Source organism: Molothrus aeneus, chromosome 2, assembly GCF_037042795.1.
Source record: "Molothrus aeneus isolate 106 chromosome 2, BPBGC_Maene_1.0, whole genome shotgun sequence".
Taxonomy (NCBI): Eukaryota; Metazoa; Chordata; class Aves; order Passeriformes; family Icteridae; genus Molothrus; species Molothrus aeneus.
Genome location: NC_089647.1, coordinates 52,469,340 through 52,491,153, shown reverse-complemented (window position 1 = coordinate 52,491,153; position 21,814 = coordinate 52,469,340). Strand labels below are relative to the sequence as shown.

The 21,814-nt window shown below is 41.7% G+C and overlaps 2 protein-coding genes across 3 annotated transcripts in view; one reads left to right on the top strand and one right to left on the bottom strand.

The window, feature by feature from the left end:
• Nucleotides 1–5,844, top strand: part of WDFY2 (WD repeat and FYVE domain containing 2) — a 63,612-nt gene extending 57,768 nt beyond the window's left edge. Inside the window, exon 12 of the mRNA XM_066544954.1 lies at nucleotides 140–5,844. Coding sequence (XP_066401051.1) covers nucleotides 140–169 — 30 coding nt within the window. The 3' untranslated portion in view covers nucleotides 170–5,844. The remainder of the gene's footprint in view (nucleotides 1–139) is intronic.
• Nucleotides 5,845–7,405: 1,561 nt separating this feature from the next.
• The window catches only part of DHRS12 (dehydrogenase/reductase 12), a 29,286-nt gene continuing 14,877 nt past the window's right edge, over nucleotides 7,406–21,814 (bottom strand). For both annotated transcript variants that reach the window (XM_066544955.1, XM_066544956.1), the window contains 5 exons: nucleotides 16,326–16,387; nucleotides 15,488–15,592; nucleotides 14,843–14,933; nucleotides 13,383–13,520; nucleotides 7,406–10,772 (listed from right to left, as the gene is read on the bottom strand). In XM_066544955.1, the coding sequence (XP_066401052.1) occupies nucleotides 10,645–10,772; nucleotides 13,383–13,520; nucleotides 14,843–14,933; nucleotides 15,488–15,592; nucleotides 16,326–16,387 (524 nt within the window). In that variant the 3' untranslated portion in view covers nucleotides 7,406–10,644. The remainder of the gene's footprint in view (nucleotides 10,773–13,382; nucleotides 13,521–14,842; nucleotides 14,934–15,487; nucleotides 15,593–16,325; nucleotides 16,388–21,814) is intronic.

Below are 21,814 nucleotides of genomic sequence, written 5' to 3'. Positions count from 1 at the left end.
TAAATCAAACTTCTTCAGACTTGTGGCATCCACCTCTAACCATGTTGCGCCTCTTAATTAAAGAGGCGTAAATTATATTATATAAAGATTCTATTTTTACTATTATTCATTATGTTGTTTTATTTTATTGTATTAACAGTTGTGGGATATGACACCAGTAGTGTCTTGATGTTGCATCAGTGGAACTTGAAAGGTGATATTTACAGAAGAAACGGATTTCCTAACCCCAATTATACTGCAGAAGATAGATAACACTGGGCACATATGGCTGATGAGAAAGGAACTAATGTGTTTACAACAACTTTATGTCCTCTGCTTGATCCAGGCTGAACATTTGCACGAAGACTCTTTCCACTTCTTCTCAAAATATACAAGAAGGTATTTTTTTAACTAACGGTTTGTACGATCTGACTTTGGTTGTCTTGAGTTCGTTTGGAAAAATCTGTGTGCAGTGCAATTTTTAGTTTTTATATTTCAGTATGTCAAGATACTTGCTGCTTTGTACAGAGAGTTCTTGGGTTGTGTCTTCCTCTGTGAGTTTTCGGTGTCAACAGACTGTGTAAGGCAATTGGCTCTCCCTGCAGCCAGTACCTGTTGGTTTGGGATATTTCTGCTGACCATGCTCTCTCCAGAGGAGGAAATCCAGGCATGGTCTCTGGGTGCATCACTGAAGAGCTGATGGACTATTGCAATTCCTAAAAGGGCTCTACCATCTACTTGTCCTAGTGGGCATCATCCAGAGAGCATTCATTGGTCTGTATAATCTTCCTGCCTCTCCCTTTGCTGCACAAGTCGCAGAACCAGGGGTCAGGTTATTCAGCAACTGATTTCTACAGAAAACTGAAATAGTTTTCCAGCTCAGAGCATTCTAAGGAGCACACAGACTTGTTTGAGTTTGATGATGCTGACAGTCTGATTCAAATGAAATTATTGGCAACAGGAACTTTTGGGAGTGTGTGCATGGAGGGGGGCAGATCTAAAACTGGTCTAGATCTGAAAAGTCTGGTTTATCTCTACCTCTACCTCTACCTTGCACAGCAACATTTCAGCATTTATACCTGTCTGTGTTGTTGAAGATGAATTTTGTTCTTCCTGTTTTCCATATGGTTAGTCATATTTATTTTTTTAAATGCTGATGGTTTTTATTAATTTTCTCTATAGACCCAGAAGTGATATTGCTGAATGATGCCCATTGTCCTGTTGTCATACTTTACAGTTTCTCTTAAAAATAAACAGTATTTCAAAACCTGGATTGACCAAAATTACCTTTTTAGAATGACATTGTCAAGGTAAATAACTATAAAAGCCCTTTTTTCCAAAGGGACCTTCTCTGAAGAGCCAACTCTCCATTCCATTAATCCATGTTACTTCTTAGCATGGTACTACTCACACACTTCAAAGAAATCGGTGTAGAGAATTTGCTCTGCAAAGGCTTTCCTGCATCTCCTGTTTCAGCAGCCCTTGTTGTTGTAGCTACTGTGCTTGCACCACATTGGTGGCGCTCAGTCTTGCCCTGTTTTGGACTTCCCTTCTTTCCTCTGCAGTGGGGAGGCCATGACATTTGCCACTTCAGAGCACACTGCTACCTGGAGAAGCCTTGTGGTCTCTTTTGAGAGAGAATGCCAAAAGAAAATAAAGCTTCTCCTTTGTTTGCCCAGCAGCATTTTGCTTTTGAGGGAAAAAAATATGGTTACCTCAATCCATGGCATTAATTCTGGTCCAGTGAGCTGCTGCAGTAAAGGGTGAGTTGAATTCTGTGTGCACATCACAAGACTGCTATGTATTTTCAGGGAAAATTCTCTTCTTGAACATCTTGTAACCTGTGATGAAGCATTTTGCAGTCATGTTCTCTGAAATAACACCACCTTGGGTTTCTTGGTCGTGCAGCCTGTTGTTGTTTCCCCTCTAAACAGCATATTTTAAAGCATATTGTCAAACATAATTCACACAGTACTATTATTTTTCCAACTTGAAAGTTGTTTTCTCAGTCTTCCCACGTTCTCTCCTGGAAACTAGATGCTTGTTTCCTTTTGGAATGCTTTTCATTACACCTTGTGCATGTTTTCTGATGACTGAAGCGTTCCTGGCTGTCAAAGCTATGCAAGATGAGCAAGTGGCCTGCCATATTTTATTCCAGCTGGAGAGTATGTACAAAGCTTTGCTGGACTGTGGTGTTCCATATTCCCTTGGGCTCAAGGCCTTTTGGCCAGAGACCTGACTTGTGCTGTGCAGGGAGTGCATCTCATGGTGACAGAAGCACGGGCACACCAAAGTGAATTTCAATTGCTGTTTAGTGCTCGGTTCCTGAGGAGACAGCAGTGGCACCAAGGCTGGGATTCCAGCAAGAATTGTGCTCACACTGACGGAGTCATGGAGTCAGCAAGGTGAGGATCTGCCCCTGATCAGCACCTACTCCTGAATGCCTAATGTGCAAACAGAGGTGAAGAACTGATTGCAAAGGAGACTGCATTTGAGAACGACTTGTTTGGACTGATCTGCAATAAACTCGTGGCCACTCCCCCATTGTCTTCCAAGGAGTCGTGGTTTCAATGTTGCTTATATGTGGCTGTGGGGTATGCAAAACTGTTTTGCAGAATTTTCCTAGTTGTTCTTTCTCACTGAATGACCTGCAGGGTTATCTGGATTTAAGTTAAATATCTCCTTATCTTGCAGTTTCAGGACAAGCTGCTCTGGGCTTAGAAAATTATATAAACTTCAAGTGAAGCTGAGGGGGTAAGGAAAATTTGTCCCTTTGCAATGCCCTCAAGAGCTGAAATGTAGACATTATGAAGAGAAAATAGATGCATCTAATTCAATAATTATTTTACTTTCCAAATGAAACAAGAAGGATTTGACACTGGGAGAGTTAAAATGCCTGCCTTCCTCTTCTGCTGTGTTAGAGTAGCAATCTCAGTTTCTTCTGTCTGCTAGATGCATACAAAAAGGGATCTCTGTTGCTTGGTCCTTTTTTTCCATTTTACTTGCTGAATAAGAAATCTGAGCTATTTTTATGAATTGCACCATGGGAGGAGGGGGTGTTTTGATACAGGTGTGGACTATGCATAAACTCTTTAATGAAGCCAAGCCCCCTTTCCCTGGGGCTGCTGAAGGGCAATAGCTTTTAGTGATACCTCATGCTGTGACAAGGGACACACAGACCTTGCTAGCTCTCTCTGCTCTACACATCAGAAAAGGTGATTTCATTTCTCCTTTAGCTGGTGCTTCCTTCTGGGAAGTGACCTCCAGAGCATCTGCCTGCTGTTCTGGGTTTTTAAATTAGCAGTGTGTGTAGAACTTAGGCAGGTGATGCGGTAGGTGCTGGTCACATACACAGTGCCTGAGCAGCTTGCTAGAGTCACTTCAGTCCCAGGTGGGGCAATCCGAGCACCAAACTTCAGTCTTTTTAAGCTGAAAATACTTAAGTGAAGGGAAAAATAATGTGGGCATCTGCTTGCAATGTAGCATTGATGGTCCTCCCATCCAACTTAATGTCATGGTTAGATGTTGAAACAGCAGTGGTAGGGCTACAAGTCAGCCAGTGTGCCAGAGGATAATCCTGAGCAGTGACATTGGTGTGCTCAGCTGTGGGCACTCTTGTCTGCAGCTGCTTTTTGCAGCCAAGCCCAGGTGACCTCCCTGCTCTGTCCTCCTGAACTTGAGGCCATCACCTGAATGTCAGCATGTGGGCTCTTAGTACCTCAGTAGTGGTTACTGCACATTGCCTGAGGGTGGCATGGGCATCTCCAGTACTGGGAAAGGGAGGGATGTATTCCCTCTGGGGAAATGAAACCACTGTATGGAGTCCAGCAAAGGGACACTGAGATGGTGAAAGGTACTGGAGTATATTTGGGAGAGCTGGGACTGTTCATCTGGAGAAAAGAAGGCTCAGAGGGATCTCATCAGTGTGTATAAATGCTTGAAGGGAGGGTACAAAGAGAATGCACTGGTGTCCAGTGACAGGGCCGGAGGCAATGGGCACAAAAAGAAACACAGATTTCCTCTGAACATCAGGAAACAATTTTTACTGCAAGGGTGACTGAGCATGGGCACAGACTGGCCAGGCAGGTAGTTTGTGGGTTCTCCATCTTTGGAGAAAACCCAACTGGACATGACCCTGGGCAACCACCTCTAGGTGACCCTGCTTGAGCAGGACCAGATGACCTTTGAAGGTTCTATCCCACCTCAGCCATTCTATGATTCAAAGTCCATTTAATGCCTGTGTCTACTCTATTGCAGAGAGAAGGAAAGAAATTACTATCTTAAATCTAAACTACTACCAAATTAGTTACTACCAAATTAGCAAATATTACATTTGTCTGGCCTTGCTGTTCCAAACAGGATTTGCATACCTGCAACCAAAGTTCTGTTTTGTAGCACACAGGAAATAGGGCTACAATGTGTGGTTTTACAGGCCATGTCTTTTCCAGGAAACCACAGCAAGCCCATGGGATGTTTTCAATTAGCCCCTAGAAGATGCAACAGTAACAACAAACTTGATCATTTGTTCAGGATGCATTGATGTGCTGAGTCCCTTCAGTGATGACCTCTTATGTAATATTGAGGAAGACAGAGATTTTTCTCTTCAGAATTGCATCGTGTGAATGTTGGCAGGAAATCCTTGCTCCTCAGAAGAAAAAAAATGTCCTTAGTTTGCCAATAACTTGAAGTTCTGGGATTTGAGATTAACTTTCTGTGATCACATGTGACTTTTCACTGCATTTTCCCAGTTTGGGGATTTTCCCTTGTGACCAGTCTTTGGCCATCTCTGAAATTTTGTTTGCTTCAGGACACATTGTACTGCTCAGAAGAGAAAGAGATTGAGTTCAATTGAAATTGCTGCCAAGTAGGGATGTTGAACTCAAACCAAAATGAAAACAAGAGAGCACAGTCCTGGCAAAGTCTGTGCAAAGAGGGGATACCGAGAAAGAATGTTATCATCATACAAACAAAACCTAAAAAAACCAAACAAACCAAACCAAAAAGCACCTACAGTATAGAAATGAATATTCATCAGAGATGTATAAAGCCAAACCAAACCCCCATCCCAGTACTGTAAGCCAGCCAGCAGCCATGGTCCAGATCCAGAAGCCACAAGGAACAAAGAGTTGTTCCAGTCTATGAAGATTTGACTTCCATTTCTTGTTCTTTGGTTCAACTGCCAAATAAAATTTATCTACCTCAAGTAGTTTTTTCAGGACTGCATTAAATAAGCATGAGCACTTCAATATTAAGAGGATGGGGAAAAGACACATTACTACTGAGATGGTACAGAAGAGGTGTCAGGCCTTATGAAGATAGTCTCTCTAGTTATTTGTTCTTTGGATATTAAATAATCTGAATTTATTAAAGGATTTATCACCTTTATACTTTCATTTTATCACAGGTCAGGGCATCCTTCAGATGTGAAAAACCCATTGCTAACACCCCTATTTTGTCCTGTCCCAAGAAAATTCTGTGGAGTTGCCACGGCCAAGTAATTAAGGAATTTTCACAAATAAACAAATTCACAAACTTCCTTGCTACATCTTTGTCATTAGCACTAGTTTTGGCTGTGGTTTAGCTTTCCAAAGGCTGAGCCTTGTTTCTGACTCTGCTTGGTAAGTTGTCATACTGACCAATACCTCATGGGCTTTGCTGTCTTTCTTTTTGATTAGAGGGATTTTATATGAAAAAAAGCTCCTACTGGCTTTTGTTCAGGTCAGTGTTTTATAGGAATGATGCTCAACAATTTGACCATCTTTTCTACCAACTACATTGTAACACTTTCCAGTACTGTTCCATTATGTAAATAAGTGTCTCCGATGTAGCTAAATAAATTGTGGTATCTTAACCCCACTAAATTAATTTCTGTCAGCTTTTGGCTATTTCTTTTCCTTCTCTATGTGTGTAATGAGGAATTTGGTTTACTGAGTTTTGACTGGAATCATTCACCTGCCTGTTTGTGAATTGTCATAAAACTGACAGCTGTTGTATGGACATGCCTTTTGCCCTGAGTGCAAATTCTTACCCTGAGTGCCTGGCTGGGTGAGCAGCCCAAAGGAGATGGGGAAATGGTGTCTGGGCAGCAGAGGAATTGCATGATTTTGTGCATCACTCCAAGACTCCCTGTGGATTCTAAACTGAAAAGTAAAGGGAAGATGCTCAAGATTTTTAACCATCAAAGAAAACGGCACTTCCTGGGAGCTCTCTCCCTGAAGTTTGCACAAGTGCAGGTTTTACCACTTTTCTCCTATAATATTTTAATAATATTTTTATCTGTGAAATGGCATTGCTGGTACAGCAAAGGTTTGAGTTGTATCTCCTGGCAGCAGGGTAGAAACCTGTCCTGCTGAAGACCTTTGGCCAGGTTGACACTGTGTCCCTTCGTAAAGCTGAGCATTAGCTTGTTTTCAGAGAAAACACACTTCCTTCAGAGGAATACATCATTTTTCTTTATCTGATGGCTCCATCTAGAGAGAGGAACATAAATACTGCCCTACTGCACAAACGGAAGTTCTTGGATTTGATCACTTTTAGTCCCAGAAGTGGGGTTTTTTTGCCCTTTCTCCCTATCAGATTTGGTGCCTTTTCAAAGCCTTTCTCTCATTGTCTAGATCAGTGCTTTTTGGGTGACTGCAGGAATACAGAATTTTCAAGTCATCTTAGTTGCATTTTAAAATTTTCTCCTGTAATCAGTTGCTGGCTCTGCTGCAATGTGCCCAGAATTACCTCTCCTAACAAAGCAAGAGATGGAACCAGAGGCAAACAAGAAATACTGTGAGCTGAGCTAGGGAAGATGCAAAGCTGTGCTCTGCCAGAGTGGAAACTGCCTACCTAAAATGACTGTGGGTGGATGTTGACCAGCACTAGTTTTAGACAAGTATGATCCAGTGTCATGAGATGGGGTGCTTTATTTTTGCAGGGAGGGTGAGAGACTAACACAGAGGAACTCACAGATTGAACTGCTTCATAGCTGCCCTCCTCCACTGTTCTAGCAGGTTGTTCCCTGAAAGACTCACCAAGTTGAGGAAAACTAGTACTGCTTCAAGTGCCATGGCTTTTAGAAAGGCTTTGTCATTACAAAAATACAAACTAGTGCTTGTACTGACAATTGAAATGGCTGGGACTATCCCCCCACCAAATAAATTTATTTACATTGAGGTTTGTGGGACTGACTTATCAGGCTATAATGAAGGATATACAGAACTCCCTTGGAGCCCAGGCAGTGCACATTCAAAATCCCACCAGAGCCTCCCACAGGAAGGGAAAGGGGTGGCCCTGCTCATACCTTGTTCCCACTGAGTAGAACACAGAAGCTGGAGTGTGTGTTACTGCAAATGCCAACAATTGGTATTGGCAGTTTACTCCAAAATTATGAGGTATTTATGGGAGTGCCCCCATTCAAAGGCAAACAATTTTTTACACCTTTAATCAACAGCAGGTTGATTTAGTTTATTGAGTTTTTTTAAACAATGAATAAAGATGACCCAGAAATTAAACTAAAGAAAAAATGCAGTTTACAAAATTGTTTGATACTGGTTACATTGACCTCCTAAAATTTTCATCCAAGACAAAAAGAGAAGTTGCAGTGGCCCCTGCATCACTGCCCTGCTGCACTGATGATGGGCTGTGCCTTTCCATTAGGATGTAGGGAAATGACCAACTCCACATGTGCTCTGTGGTGCTACATTCCTGTGCAAGATCCCTGAGAGCAAAAACTTCCCAAGTAGCTGACTTCACAAAATGAAGAAAAATATGAAGCCATCAGAGTGAGGTCAGAGTTATAAAAGCCTCAAAGCTGCCACAAGAAGTGTTGGGCTGTGCCTGGACTGGAAAGGGTGACAAGAGCAGCTGCTGTGCTTGTCATTCCATTCCCATGAATCAGGTGTTCTCAAACTCCCAGTGTGCACTGCTTAACAAGGACCTGTGTCACCTTCATCTTCTGCTCATCTGTCACTGGATGCTGTTTTATTTTGTTCATGAAGTTTTAAAGTGGAAGAGGAGACTGAGGGGAGACCTAATCACAGTCTACAACTTCCTGGTGAGGGGAAGAGGAGGGGCAGGCACTGATCTCTTCTCTGGGGTGACCAGTGACAGGGCCCAAGGCCATGGACTGAAGTTGTGCCAGGGGAGGTTTAGGCTGGATATCAGGAAAAGGTTCTTGACCCAGAGGGTGGCTGGGCACTGGAACAGGCTCCCCAGGGAAGTGATCACAGCAACAGCCAGACAGAGTTGAAGAAGCATTTGGCCAGTGCTCTCAGGCACATGGTGTGACTCTTGGGGTGTCCTGTGCAGGGCCCGGAGTTGGACACCATGATCCTTGTGGATCCCTTTGGACTCACCATAATCTGTGAGTCTGTAAATGTATTCACTTACATGAAGGTGCAAGTCACTCTGGATTGCATTAGACAGATCCTCTCACTGGCTTGCAGCCACATGTTTGCTCTCGTGGAATCAGGCTGAAATAAAGCAACAGCAGGACCATAATACTAAAGTGTGTGACACTCTGGACTTTGTTTCTACTTGCTGTTCCTGTGGTTTAGTTCTTTTTAAATCAGAAGTGCTCTTAAACCATCACATGTTGCTCTTAGACACTGTGACCAAACTTTGATTAAAGCAGTTTTCTTAACTGGTTTCATTTTTAAGCTGTGACAAAAAATGAAAAATATAGGCTATTGAAATACACTAGTGTAGAATGTGGACTAAAATGTGTTAAATATATACATATATAGTGCACAGTTTTTACTTTTATGAACTATTTAAATACCAGTCATTAAACTTTTCTTCTGTAGTGCAGAGCTGAGAAGCAAACTGCTGTAAATACTAAATAATGCAAATGTTTTTATTAGCCTTGCAGCTATTGGGTTAAGAAATGTAGTTAGTATATATGTTTCCAGCCATGCTCTTGTTTTGGGTAACTGTATTTAACAGCTGAAACCATAGAAAATGTTAATACCAGATTTGCAGGAAATAAACCTCTGTACAAGCCTTGCTGTTGTTTTCTTTCACTGTAGTGCAAGAAGGAGTTAAGTTTATAAATGAGGCAATAACTTGAATGCTGACCCAGCCTCTTCAGGAGAAGCTGTGACAGCCTGACTTGTCTCAGCACTTCTTATCATGGGAAAATTTTTGTCCGGGCCTTTTTGAGAGTAAAGTCTTTATTTCTAAGAAGATTGACAATAGGCTGAAAAAAACAGGTTTTTTCCTAAACTGATACTTAATAGGAGATCTTTGAATAATGAGGAAATCCCATCAGCCAGGAGGAAACTAAATTACATAAAGCAGACAGAAGGAGCTCTCCTCTGTCCATCACCAGTCTTTAGCTGCCAGTCACTGCAGAGAGCTCAAATACATCTGTGTTGTATTTGTGTTTAGGTCCTTGGTCCTACCACACTGGTGTGAGCCACATGTGAAACACTGCAGCAGCTTGGCTGGATTCTGGAGGCAGCTAGTTAATAAATACACTCAGTTCAGGAGAAAAGGTGTTACCTTTGTTAATAATAGTCTTGGCTTTGCAGTAAATCTGAAATAATTAAGACAAAATGAGTACCACCAGAAAGTCTTAGTCTGAGCTGATTGTCTTCAGCACTCATAGAAAGATGCAGCACTGTATGTGGTGCTTCTTAAACTAGATCCAGTAAATCCCTGTGAAAAAGCCCATTTTCCCCTCTACCGATTTACAGTGAGAAACTCTGTGAGTAATTCAAATGTCCACAGATCAGGCAGGATGAATCCTGTTCTCTGTGTCTGGAAGTAAACACACCCAGACAAAACACAAGCCTCTCATCAGGAGGTGTATTCTCCTCTAAAACCTGTGCCACACCAGTGCTCCCTTCCCCTCTTAATCCATTCACAAGGATAAAACAATTCCCTTTAATCTCTCACAGAAATGGCAATCAGATACACGTTAGCATGTTGTTTCCTTTTGTGCCTACAGTCATACAGCCATTTCTCTGCTGGATCCAGCCATGTCTGGGTGTGTTGTGTTGAAACCTCCTACTTCATGGTATTTTGACATAAATGGGATAATATTTAGCCCTGGCTCCATAAAGTAATGTGGAAGGCATTTGGCAGTGTTCCTAAATTCTTGCTGTTTAAACATGAGGAAGCAGATCACTTCTGCATACCAGCACTAATTTATAGAAACTAAAGGCCGTGAGGAATCCTTCCCTTTAAACTAAGCAGGCTCTGCAGGAGAGTTTCTGCATTCCCAGTTACATGCTTGAGCCCAATCACCCTCATGCAGTGAAGGAAGCCACCAACCTGTCTAACACAGCAGTTAAAAATTGTGTAAAACATTCCCACTTCTTTCCTGAAGTCCTTCACAAAGGCTACTGAAAGTACACTCCTCTGCATTTCTCTGTGCTGAGTGTTTTAAATTAATCTAGGTAACTTTACAAAGTCTCAGGGCTTATTTTAATGCCTCTCAATTTTTCTTCCAATCCAAAGAACACAACCTCAGTGTGTCTTGAGGCAGCAGCTGCATATTCACAATGGGAGAGACTTGGCAGCAGAGAAAAATTACACAGGTGCCACTCTACCACCTCATTATGAGAACACCTGAACCTAATTCATTTTTAACAGGCTTACGGCATCCTACTTCCCCTCAACAGCAGATTACTGTGTAATTAGAAGATTTGTGGTGACACTGTGTCAGCAGAGACACTAAATTCCCAGAGAAGCAGATTTAAACTTCTGGGAGAACTCTTCCAGCACCTCCATTAGTTTCTCTTCATCCTCTGGTGGACTGTGGGTGTATGCTAGGGGTAGGTGTGTAGGGACTGGTTGCCTGTCTGGAAGAAAAGAAGAGAAAAAAACCAACCTTATTGGTACATTTAACTCTCTTATAGCAGAAAGGAGGTTTTTCTGATAGACTCTGTACTGCCCAAACATATCTCATGGTCTTGAAGCCAGGAAAATTAACCTTTTAGGTAACTGTAAATAATGCTAGTTAAGCATATCTTCTAAACCAAAAATTAAACCAATTCAATTTGTATTTTGGAGCTGGAGTGATTTTTCTGTAGCACAATATGACGTGGACTGTGCAGCAAGCCCCTATTTGCAGCTGGGGACAGTTTAGGAAAAGGAAAGCTTCCCTGTGGGGTTATGCCTGTCACTAGTGCAGCACCTGCAGGCAAAGAGCAATAGCTGGAGTTTGTTGCTGCAGGCAGAGGATGATTTTGCACTTGAAACAACATTTTTCCTTGCCTCCTGGATAATCTTTCCAGTACTGTACAAATTCCCAGCTGGGACTCTGTAGTTAGGATTATTTTCAATCTTAAAATGCTTTGTTTCATCCTTAGAAACAATGGTTAAATTCTAAATGCAAAGGAACTTGAGCTTATTGCTCAGTCACCATAAGTGACACGTATCCAACTAAGTTTGCTCAGTTTGATGCTTTGCTTTGTTTTCCAAATCTCATGCCTGTCACTCACTCTGTAAATACAGCTGTTACCACCATCCACTCTAAGGGATCCTCCCCTCCAAAAACATGGTGTCTAGAGCCTGGGAGCCTTATGACAATGCTGTCAGGTGTCTGTAGAACAACAGTCAGAGCACCGTTGCAGCACTGTTAAATCTACTTAGCAAGCCCAACTTCCACAGCAGCCAGCTGAGACAAAAAGAACAAGCTGCTGCAACCCTGGGAAGCAGATTTCCCTGAAAACCTATCAGGCTGCCACTGGGCTTCCCAGGAGAGCAGAGGTATTTGCTCTCTTAAGAGCAAATGTTTACCTGACTGCACACACCACATAACTTCTGCTCATTGAAAACTGAGGAGAGAGAGAGAGAGAGAGAGAGAGAGAGAGAGAGAGAGGAATGTTCCCTTCTCCATCACTGAATATGAACGGCTTCCCACCTAGCCACACTGCTTCCAGTAGCCTGTGCTAAAGTTTGGGAACTAGGTATGAAAGCCAAGTTCAGCATCACAGAGAAGATGTTTCTAGTCTTTGGAAAGCAGGTCTCTGTTTTTATATATTTTAGCAGATGCAGAGAATTCTGGTAGTACTAGTCATATTCTCACTTCCTTTTATTATTTTCTCAGGTTAAAAAAAAAAAAAAGCTGGCTTTGGTTTGCTCTCAGAGGGAACAGAAGAAGAGAATGCAGAAAATGGAGGGAAACTGTGACTGATTTGGAAAATGGCTGCTTAGGATCAGAAGTGTGGGGTTTGTAGCAAAGTGCTCCTGCACCCCAGACCCTTCACTGAAAGGGCTTGAAGAGTGCCCAAGCTAAGCTAAGCTGTGGCTTCCAAAAGGTCATAGAAGCAAGAAATAACTGACTTCACCACTATTTGGTAAGCACAAGACATACACAGGACAGAGAACTTCTCTTGCAGCTTTAAGAGCAGTCATACCAGGACCAAAGCTCTCAAAAGTCAGTAGCTTTAGCTAAAGAGGCAGGGCATGTTCCCTGTTTACCAAAGCTGGGGATAGAAAAAGGCCAAAGGGAAGAGCCTGGTGAAATCATGAAAGAAACAGAAAGAACAACTGAGCAGAAGCATTAGGACCAGAAGAAAGTGGCTGGAGTAAAAGAAAGGGAAAGCCTGGTTCTACAAAGAAGGCTGACCAGCTGGGATGTGGGGTTTCCACATGCACCACATGCTGATATGAAAAATGTCCATTTAAATAACTGTCAGCCAACCCTGTGTGACTGTCTGTTGGACAGAAGGGACAAAGTCAACCCAAATGCAGAAAAGTCTGAGCTTCCTGCATTCTCTATACAGAAATTCAGTGAATCAGGATTTGGGTGCCACATCCAACAGAAGCACTAAGCTTCTGTAAGAAATTACCCTGAGCTTTCTCTCTCTGGACTGACCTGCATCACCATTGAGGCATCCTTGCTTCCAGCTGTTCCTACAAAGATGCCTGTCATTTGTCTGGGAGAAAAGAAAGGCTCTGCCCTACTTTTCCATTCCCTAAACTCAGTGCCAAAAATGCCACTGTGCTCAAGTCTTTGCCCAGTGTTAGAGAAAGGGGGAATTGGCAGTATTAGCCAGCATGGAACAATAGGAAGAAGAACCTGTCAAAGCAGAGCCAACTCACAGTGCTCTGTGAGAAAGATGCTCATTTCCTAGCATCATAAAAGATGCTGTTTGACTGCTGTGATTCACCTTCCCTTGGCACAGTCCTACATGCAGCCATTTTCATTACAAAAAATCCCCAACCCTCCCTAAAGAAATGCTTTGAAGTCTCTATCAGCTACTTTAGAGGACAAAGGCAGGAATATAACAATTTAACACAATGCTCACTCGAACATTTAGACTTGAAACAACTTTGAGGAATGCTTTTATCCTTTGCACAAGCTGCCTGGTACAGCCTTTATCCCCTTCCAGGCCAGAGAGGGATCCTAAGCTCAGGCAGGTTGGGGATCTCCAGTCTGTGCACTGTGAGACACTGCTCCTTACCTTGGAAGAACAAACCACTGGGCAGCTTTGTTGCTCCAGCTGACACCGCCAACCACAGGACGGTGTCGGCTCCCTGGGCCTCCGTGCGCAGAGAGTTCTTCATCCTCTCGTAGAAATCGGGCATGGACGACCTCACAGCTGGAAAGGATAACAATGGAATGGTGGCCTGCCATGCAAGGCTTTTTTGACATACGCACACACAAACCCCCCAAACAAATAAACAAACCAAAACCAAAAAACAAACCAGCTTCAAATTGCTATTTTGTGTGTAGGAAGGAGAAGCATCTCTGGAGCTTATGGAAGACAATGAGTATTTCCCCCTATCTGGGAGTAGGATGGCTTGTGGGAGAATAGCACTAAGCCGCCAGATGATCCACCACTTGTTTGTTTGGGTCAAATTACAGGGACAAAACTGACAACAGGATCTGTCAGAGGTTCCTCTGCCAATTCCATTCCAAACGGTAAAGATGACAAACATGAGGAAAACAGAAATTCTAAAAAGCAGTGTTGTAATGGGATTTTTAGCTCTTCTTTTCTCACCAGTTTTAGGAAACCAGTTGCAGCACTGTATTTAAAAATTGCTTACTTGCTGTCTAAACTCTGGTTTCATTTTATTTTGTCCAACAGATGGTGACTGTAGGCCCATCCAATATAGGTGTTTATTTTGGGGGGGTTGGAGAGTCTTTGAACTTTAAGGTGGGACAACTTTATGGTTCATTAAGTTTGAAATCTGCAAAGGAAGTGCAAAAATAAATGTATTTTAAAGAAAAAGAAATACCAGGATATTTAGTTGGAAAGGGCTATTTTCAAGCATAGACAGGGTAAATGCTTCTGTTGTCAGAAGCAAATTTTGGAAACTGCATCCCTATAAAAGACCTAGAGATGTAACTGCTATTCTGCATCCCAAGCTTGGGCACTGGAAACATTGGGGAATGCAACATGCATAGTGCATGCCTGATGCTGGCCCACCTACTCAGGCACAGTCACTGAAGAACAGCTGCAGCTCAGACAAAGGGCTGAATGGCCAAACTGCTTATCAACAGCAGTAAATGGTTAGAGGAAGAGCAGAGGGCTTGCACAGTGGCGCATTCTCCTACGTGCCCTCACTAATTCCTAGTGTCTGCACATTGGTACTTACAGAGGCAGAAGGTCCATCTGTGCGTTTAACAGTTCCACTACAAATGTAACTTAAAGGTTACCTTAAAGAACTGTGTCTCTGCTGTGCATTTGTGCAGGGCTGGAAGCATTCACTGCCCATTGTTATTCTCTAGCTATACACAGCTAGCAGACACCGTGCAGAATAGAGCCACCAAGGGGATATAAAACTACTTCAAGCACCAGTTTGGAGAAAAGAAATTACTGCATCTGTTGGAAAAATATACTAGGAAGTTTCATTTCTCTTTGCTTTTAAACTAATCCTGAAAAGAAAAAATATTGTCAGAGCGTGAAGCAGATGTTACCTGGGGTGTCTGCCCAGCCGGGGTGCATCACAGAGAAATGGATATTTCTGTGAGCCTTTGCCCACTGTTCTGTCAGGACAACTTGCTGTCTCTAGGATAGAGCAGTAAGAGCCACACTAGCACCACGTTCAACAGCCTGTCCACCAAATTAGTTCCCAGGGAAATAAACTACATCAAATGTGCCATAAATACCAGAGCATTTATGTACAGCAGAAATATACTCTTGCTCATCCTGGCTGGATTTATTGGATAATTTAATCAGAGACTTCCACAGTCATTGCCATCCATGCCCTGGCTACAAATTTACTTTTAAAGCAGCTGCACTGCTTTTACTGACCATGACTATTTACTGCAGACTGTGGGCAAGAACTAAGCAGGCAGACAGGGCTCATCAGCTAAAGACAGTGTTCCCCCTTGGGACTTCTCTCAAATCAAATCAAAGTCTAGCCATGCTCTCCTCCATGCAAGATGTATGCACTCCTAAGGGCATGCCATCATACTCCTGAAGATTACTGCCTGTGCATCTGCATGTGGGTTGGATGCAAGGGGAAAGCAACAGTGACCAACAGGCTTGTTGCAAAGCAGATGGTATGAGCTGCCTAGCAAAGAAGGGCTGGGCTTTGTTTTCAATCCCATGGGCTGTACCTTGTTCTGTGCATATACCATGGTTCCATCAAATGGCCCACTTTCTGACTGCAAGTCAGATAGGTTTAATTTTTGAACTAGCATGCCCCCAGAAGAGACAGTGATCTGTAATGAAATGAATGAAAAACAAACAAATGAAAAGCAAAACCAGGAACTCCCCACAGATGCACTCATGCATGCAATGTTGTCTTCAGGCCATAGCTGGAAGTCCCTACAGAGCAGGATTCCTCTGCATACTTTTTGCATTATGCTTATGCTCAGGAGTAGAGCATACCTGGAGATGAGATGAAAGATATATAACGTTTTTAAGAAGGGATTTTCATTCAAAGTGATGTTGATTCATTTCAGGAATTTTGTGCTTCTTCCTTTTGGAAAGTAATGGGGAGAAAGAAAATAGCAGAATAGCACTATTTGTAGTTTGTATGTTTAGCACTTACCAAAGCTAATTAGAAGTAATACAAAACTTGGGAAATTTCATTTTTAAAAATGTACCTTCTGTCTTATTTTACACCAAGATCTGTAAAGTTCTTTTAAGCCTATACTCCTGTTGTACATATTTCGCACTCTGCTGCAGGAGCTGACTTGCCCTAGGGAATCTAAGAGGGTAAGTTCCAAAATGAAGTATTTTACTCTGATTTCCAATGAAGGGTTGGAAATCAGAGCAGCAGGAGCTTTGCCTTAGAGCAGGAGGTTGTTGTTAGCAAAATCCAAGAGGATTTTAGAGATCCTTACAGCATTGTAAGTAATCCTGCATCGCTAGCACAGTCAGAGAACTGCTGTTACAAGCCAGAAGGTAAAAATAGTAAAACACCCCTTTTAAACTGCATCACAGACTCACCACTCTGGCATCAGCTGCTTTTTCCAGGAGGGGCACCAGGGCAGTTGTCATGATGTAAGTACCTTAAAGACAGACAAGCACCAACATTAACTCCTCCTTTTAAAAAAAGCTTTCTTCTCTCTCCACCCTCCTTAACAACTCAAAACCCAAAGTCCCTTTATCTCTGAAATCTGATCTGAACTTGACAATGATTTTTGTTGCTGCTTCACCTGCAGTGTGCCAGCTCAATTTGTAGTGGTTCACATTGCCATATACTTCACAAAAGGTATGTATTATTTTACAGATTTTCATGTTTGTTCTACCTATAGAGAAAACAGCTCCCTACATTCATCTGTGAGAATCTGAAGGCAAAAGAGCTCAGGTATGGAATTCCTTGGGTGGGGGAAGGTGATGCCAGTGAAGAAATGGGGAATGCATTTCCCCTGCAAGTCTGGCATATACACACAGATCTAAGCTGGGTCATGAACAAGCAAAGGAAAGTGCACTTCATACTTACAGTTCTTAGGGCACTGCACATGCACTTAAGATTTGTCCATTCTTCCCTTCTCACTATGAAATCACTCAGAGTACACTGACACTTTTTGTGTTGCGCACAAAACCCACTCCTTAAATCCCCAGCATGACCATTATGGATGATAAGGAATCCTTGGGGGGAAAAATATTAATGTTGCCTGCCCAAGGCTGAGCTAAGATTACTTGGGGAAACTTAATTGTGTCCTTCCCTGCTTTTGATCATGTTCATGTAGCAAGGATTTTTACACACCACACAAATATATTCCATTACCAGCAAAGTTTGTTATTACAAACACTGTCCAACTGTCAGTGTATTTGACTCAGACACACAGACACGCCTAGTGATGTTTCAGGCAACCAAGTGCAACACAGACATTTTTTTTTTCGATTTAAAATGTATTTTTTAAAAATTCCATTTAATTCAAAATTAATTTAGCCCCATTTAGTCTAGTGCTTCTACATCTACTTCTCTCTAATGTCTTTACAAATGGCTCTAGTTCAACAATTCTATCAGTGATAAATGCATTTTTTTTTCTTGAGCTACTGAGGCCATGTTTTTCACAAAGCATGAAGACTTCAGCATGTCTTTATAACCCTCTCTTCCACACAGGCAATGAGATCACCCAGTTAAAATACAGCATGTTTATAAATATGGTACCAAAATCAAACATGTTACATGCCTGGTGAACAAACTGTTCAGTTCCCCTGTCAGTCACAGCAGCCTTCACTTTCTCTACATAATCAGAGGTATGTCCATACACAATATATTTAAAACCCTGGCAAATCAAACTAAGCAAATGCACCGCAGATGAGTAAATGCAGCCTGTCTTCAGCAGAAAATGTGAGCAAAGGCAGTTGCCAGTGCATGACGAGAGCCCGGCTGTGTCCCCTGGTAGCGGCGGGGAGACTGAGCGATGACATCATCGGTACGAGAACTCCCGCTGACTGCCAGGGGAGGCTGCCGCGATGTGCGGGGAAAAAAATAATGAAAAAAACCACTTCAGTATAAGCTGAGAGCCCGGTTTTAATGCTGTTTGGCTGTGGATTCTTAAAAAAGGTAACATCACGCCTTGGTTAAATAAGCTGCCTCTCCTAGAGGCAGAGCTGCAATGCACCATCTCTGTCGATGCTCCATTTTACTGTCCTGCAGATTAATTTACACTTTTAAGGGGCTTCATGTTGATTTGTTAATTCTAAAGAGCTGCAAAGATGAATGCACTAATGTTGCCTTAGTAACAACCAAGCTTTGTTTTGTTTTCCAGCCAAATAAGAGAAATGTTCAATGCCAAAAATCCTGCTTAGAGCAACTACAGCTTGTCAGAAGTTTATGTGCTTATTTAGAACCACAAACTAACTGCAAAGCCCACATCTCCTCTCTTCCTCAAGTTTATTAAGAATTCAGTAAATCCCACAAAGCCAGAGCAGTCCATCTTTTTGCCCCACAAGACCACTTGCTCATTTGCTTTGAGACAGAGCACAGAGCAGTTTTGATCACAGCTTCCTATGGTAAGCAACAGTATCTGAAAACACACACAGGCACAATGCATCAGGCATTAAGGCTGCAGCATTTAATTTCTCCCACTGCTAAATATTTCACCAACTACTGTCCCCATATTAAGTGTTTGAACACAAACTCCTCATTCCTTTGACAAAAATACTTGCGTATTGCACATTCTTATTTGCCTGGGCTGGTCTGTCAGGCAAAACAGCCTGGAAATTTAGAATGGTAATAGCAGAACAGATAAACTTTATCAGCAAGGTTTGTTGCTGGTTAGAATAGATCATCATCAACTGAAACCTCCGTGTTTGTATCAGTGCAAAAGCTGGCCCATGGTTTGATGGTGACATTCAAACAGCTTGGGAGAATGCTCAGTATGGTCACTGCAGGGCCTGGCACAGCCGTGCACCTCACGGCAGCTATTTTGTCCAGCACAGCTGCATCACAGCAGGCACTAACACTGAAGTTAATTTCTGAGTAAAAGGGGAAGCAGCAAATGAAGGCATTACCTGCCACCATCCTTATGGGAAAAAAAAAAAAAAAAAAGGAAACTTTTCTTGTTAAAAAAAAACTTTGCAAGGAAAACCAATACTGATTTGGTAGAAGAAACTACATTCATCTCTGCCCCTATGTAAGTAAATCAAGGCAACGTCCAAACTGTATGTCCTTTTGACAATATTTGATTATTAATAACGATGTACTGAATATCAGTCTTTCCAAAACAAGCACTTGAGCATTCTAACACATTTACTTGATGCAAAAAAAATCTTGTCTGTTAAAGGAGAAACTTCCTTCCACAGAACTTAATTTAAAAAGGTAAGGCATATCAAATGTGGTTAATGCTTAATTATCACTGTGTTCAAACTGTACAAATTGAGTTGTTTTGTTGAGGTTTTTCTAATGGTTTAATACAAAAGTACGTGAAAGGAAAGGCAACATTCAACAGTGCTGTGCCTTGCACTGAAAGCAGTAATTACTGGGTATCTGTTGAACATACATGTAGTACTACCTGCATTTAGGACTGTGTGACAGGGGCCAGATTTGTGCACCACCATTTTCTGTCACTGGAAGGTACATTATCCACATGGCCTGAATGCTTGTCTCCTACTGAAAAAAAAATCAGTGAAATAAATGGTATACAACATTTCCCTTTGATGAGAAGTATTTGCTGTGACACAAAGGAGTCCAGCACAATGAATTTGGGAGTTTGCTCGGAAGCAGCAAGAATGCAGAAGGTGAGCCCAGTCTATCACACCCATATACAGGATTTCATCTTGCCCTTACTGAACTCTGCCAAGGTGAAGAGTTGACTTGCAAAACCTACTGGACAAGCTACAGCCCTGTTCTGTGTAATGAGGTCTGACACAGTACTGGCTGGCCATGTTTTCTCCAGTCAAAAAGGCTCCTGGGATAGATGCACAATTTATTTTAAAGATAAACAGTCTCTTAACATTAGTTTTCTTTGGAAAAACTTCTGTAGGCTTTATGCCTTGGAGCTGATCTCCCATAATAGGAAATCACATATAAAACAGAGTAATTCAAACTTTTCTATAGAGCAACACCATTACACACCATAAACCAGCGTCATATGGTAAAGTAGACAGGGTGGGTTGCCAATTATGCATTAAACATGCTCGTTCCAGTAAAAGTAATGAGCATGGCATTTAATCAGAACATACTTTGTTCATGCACATTGTAGTTTAATGTTTACTTGAAAAATATAAAAACAAAACTCACCAAAAATATTGAATCACCATGCATTCCCTTGTGGTCTGTTCCACCTGGTCTGAGATCTTCTCAATTCAGTCGAGTTATCTGATATTGTCCTCTAACTAACAAATCAAATTTTTGACTCCATACAGTGAACTCCTCTGCCAACCTGGATAAGCACTAATTCAGTGGTTTCACAATCAAAGAATGAAATATTAATGACATATGTGTAAAAAATGAGGCACCGTTATGGAGATAAAAATTTGATTCATACAGTAAGTTGTTTTTGTTTTTTTTTTTAAATACTAAAAACTACAAAAATCAGCCTGACTGCTTCATAAACTCCTAAATAAAGTTCTGCTGCCTTTCCCATGACATGATGCAGAAGCTGAGGGGACTCTATGAAAGACACTTTTATTAGGTCTTGCGGAAAGGTAGCTCTGCATGTTCTTACAACGGTTATTCCACTGTGGGTCTCATGACATGAACAAAATGAAAGCTATCCTAATGCACAAGACAGCAGTCTCCAGTGTATTAAACACTGGTCTTTCTCACAGAAAACTGGAAAAATGTAAAAGTAATCAAAACACAGGATAGCCCTAACAGAAAATATAAACAAACACTGTGCATGCAGATTTCCAAACTGCTGGTGGTTTAAATCAGTCTGCCAGAACCTGGAAGACTCCTTAGGATTCACACAGTTCAGACTGAAAATTAATACGATATGACGTAAAGTAAAAGTACACAAACATATACTCTGATTTGCTTCAAGATTTAATGTGACCCTAAAATCTGTATTTTATAAATCAACCTTGAAGAAAATTATGGTTTCAGCAGAAGTAACATTGTCAACCCACTACCTTCTTATAACATCAAATTAATTGATGATACAATTACTGTGGACCCAAGTGTCTTGGTGGATTCCAGAATGTTTTTTGCTTGATGTTCTATCTGGCAATTAGTGGCACATTGCTGGTGAGGTTTTTGCCCTGCTAACATTGGAATAAGGGCAGGCAGCCAGCACCACACTAAGGGAAGTGCTTCATCTGCCTGAGCTCTGCAGTATTATTAGGAAGTGTTATTTTAACTGTGAAAAATGTGGGAACAAAAAAAACCTAAACAAACAAACAAAAAACCCCAACACTACCAAAAAACTTTCACTGTACAGATTTCAATGGCTCATTCATCTGGTAGAAATCAGTTAAAAGGGCTTGCTTTTCTTGAGTCCAAGTAAAAACAAACCACACAAACAAACAAAACCATCCAACAAACAAAGTTCCATTCTTCATTGGCCTGATTATCTTTTCCTGCAGTTTATGCAGTTCCCAGTAAGAGACATCCCTGAGTCTCTTCTCCTGAGTAAGAGATCAGGAATGAAGATTACAGTATGCTGTCTCCAAGGGCCAATTCCACTGCACTAGCAATAACTGAGAGTGCATGGGAAGAGTTAATGAACATGAAACACAAAATAAAGGTTTACATTTCCCACAAATGACAAAGCTCATCTCAATAAGGGCCCCTCTGTCTCCTGGGAATCAGGCTTCAGTACAGTTTCTGCATGTGCAATTATATTCAACCTTATCCTTTCACATACCACCTCTGATCCGCAAGTCTCAAAGCTCTTCAGAAAGAAAACCAGAACCACAGCCTCCTTTTCACAGATGAGGTTGTCTTGCCAAAGATCAGGCACTGAACTTACAGCAGACTGACAGCTAATATTCAAGTTATTTGACTTCCAAGTGATTCAGAAAACCAGGCTGCACTGGAT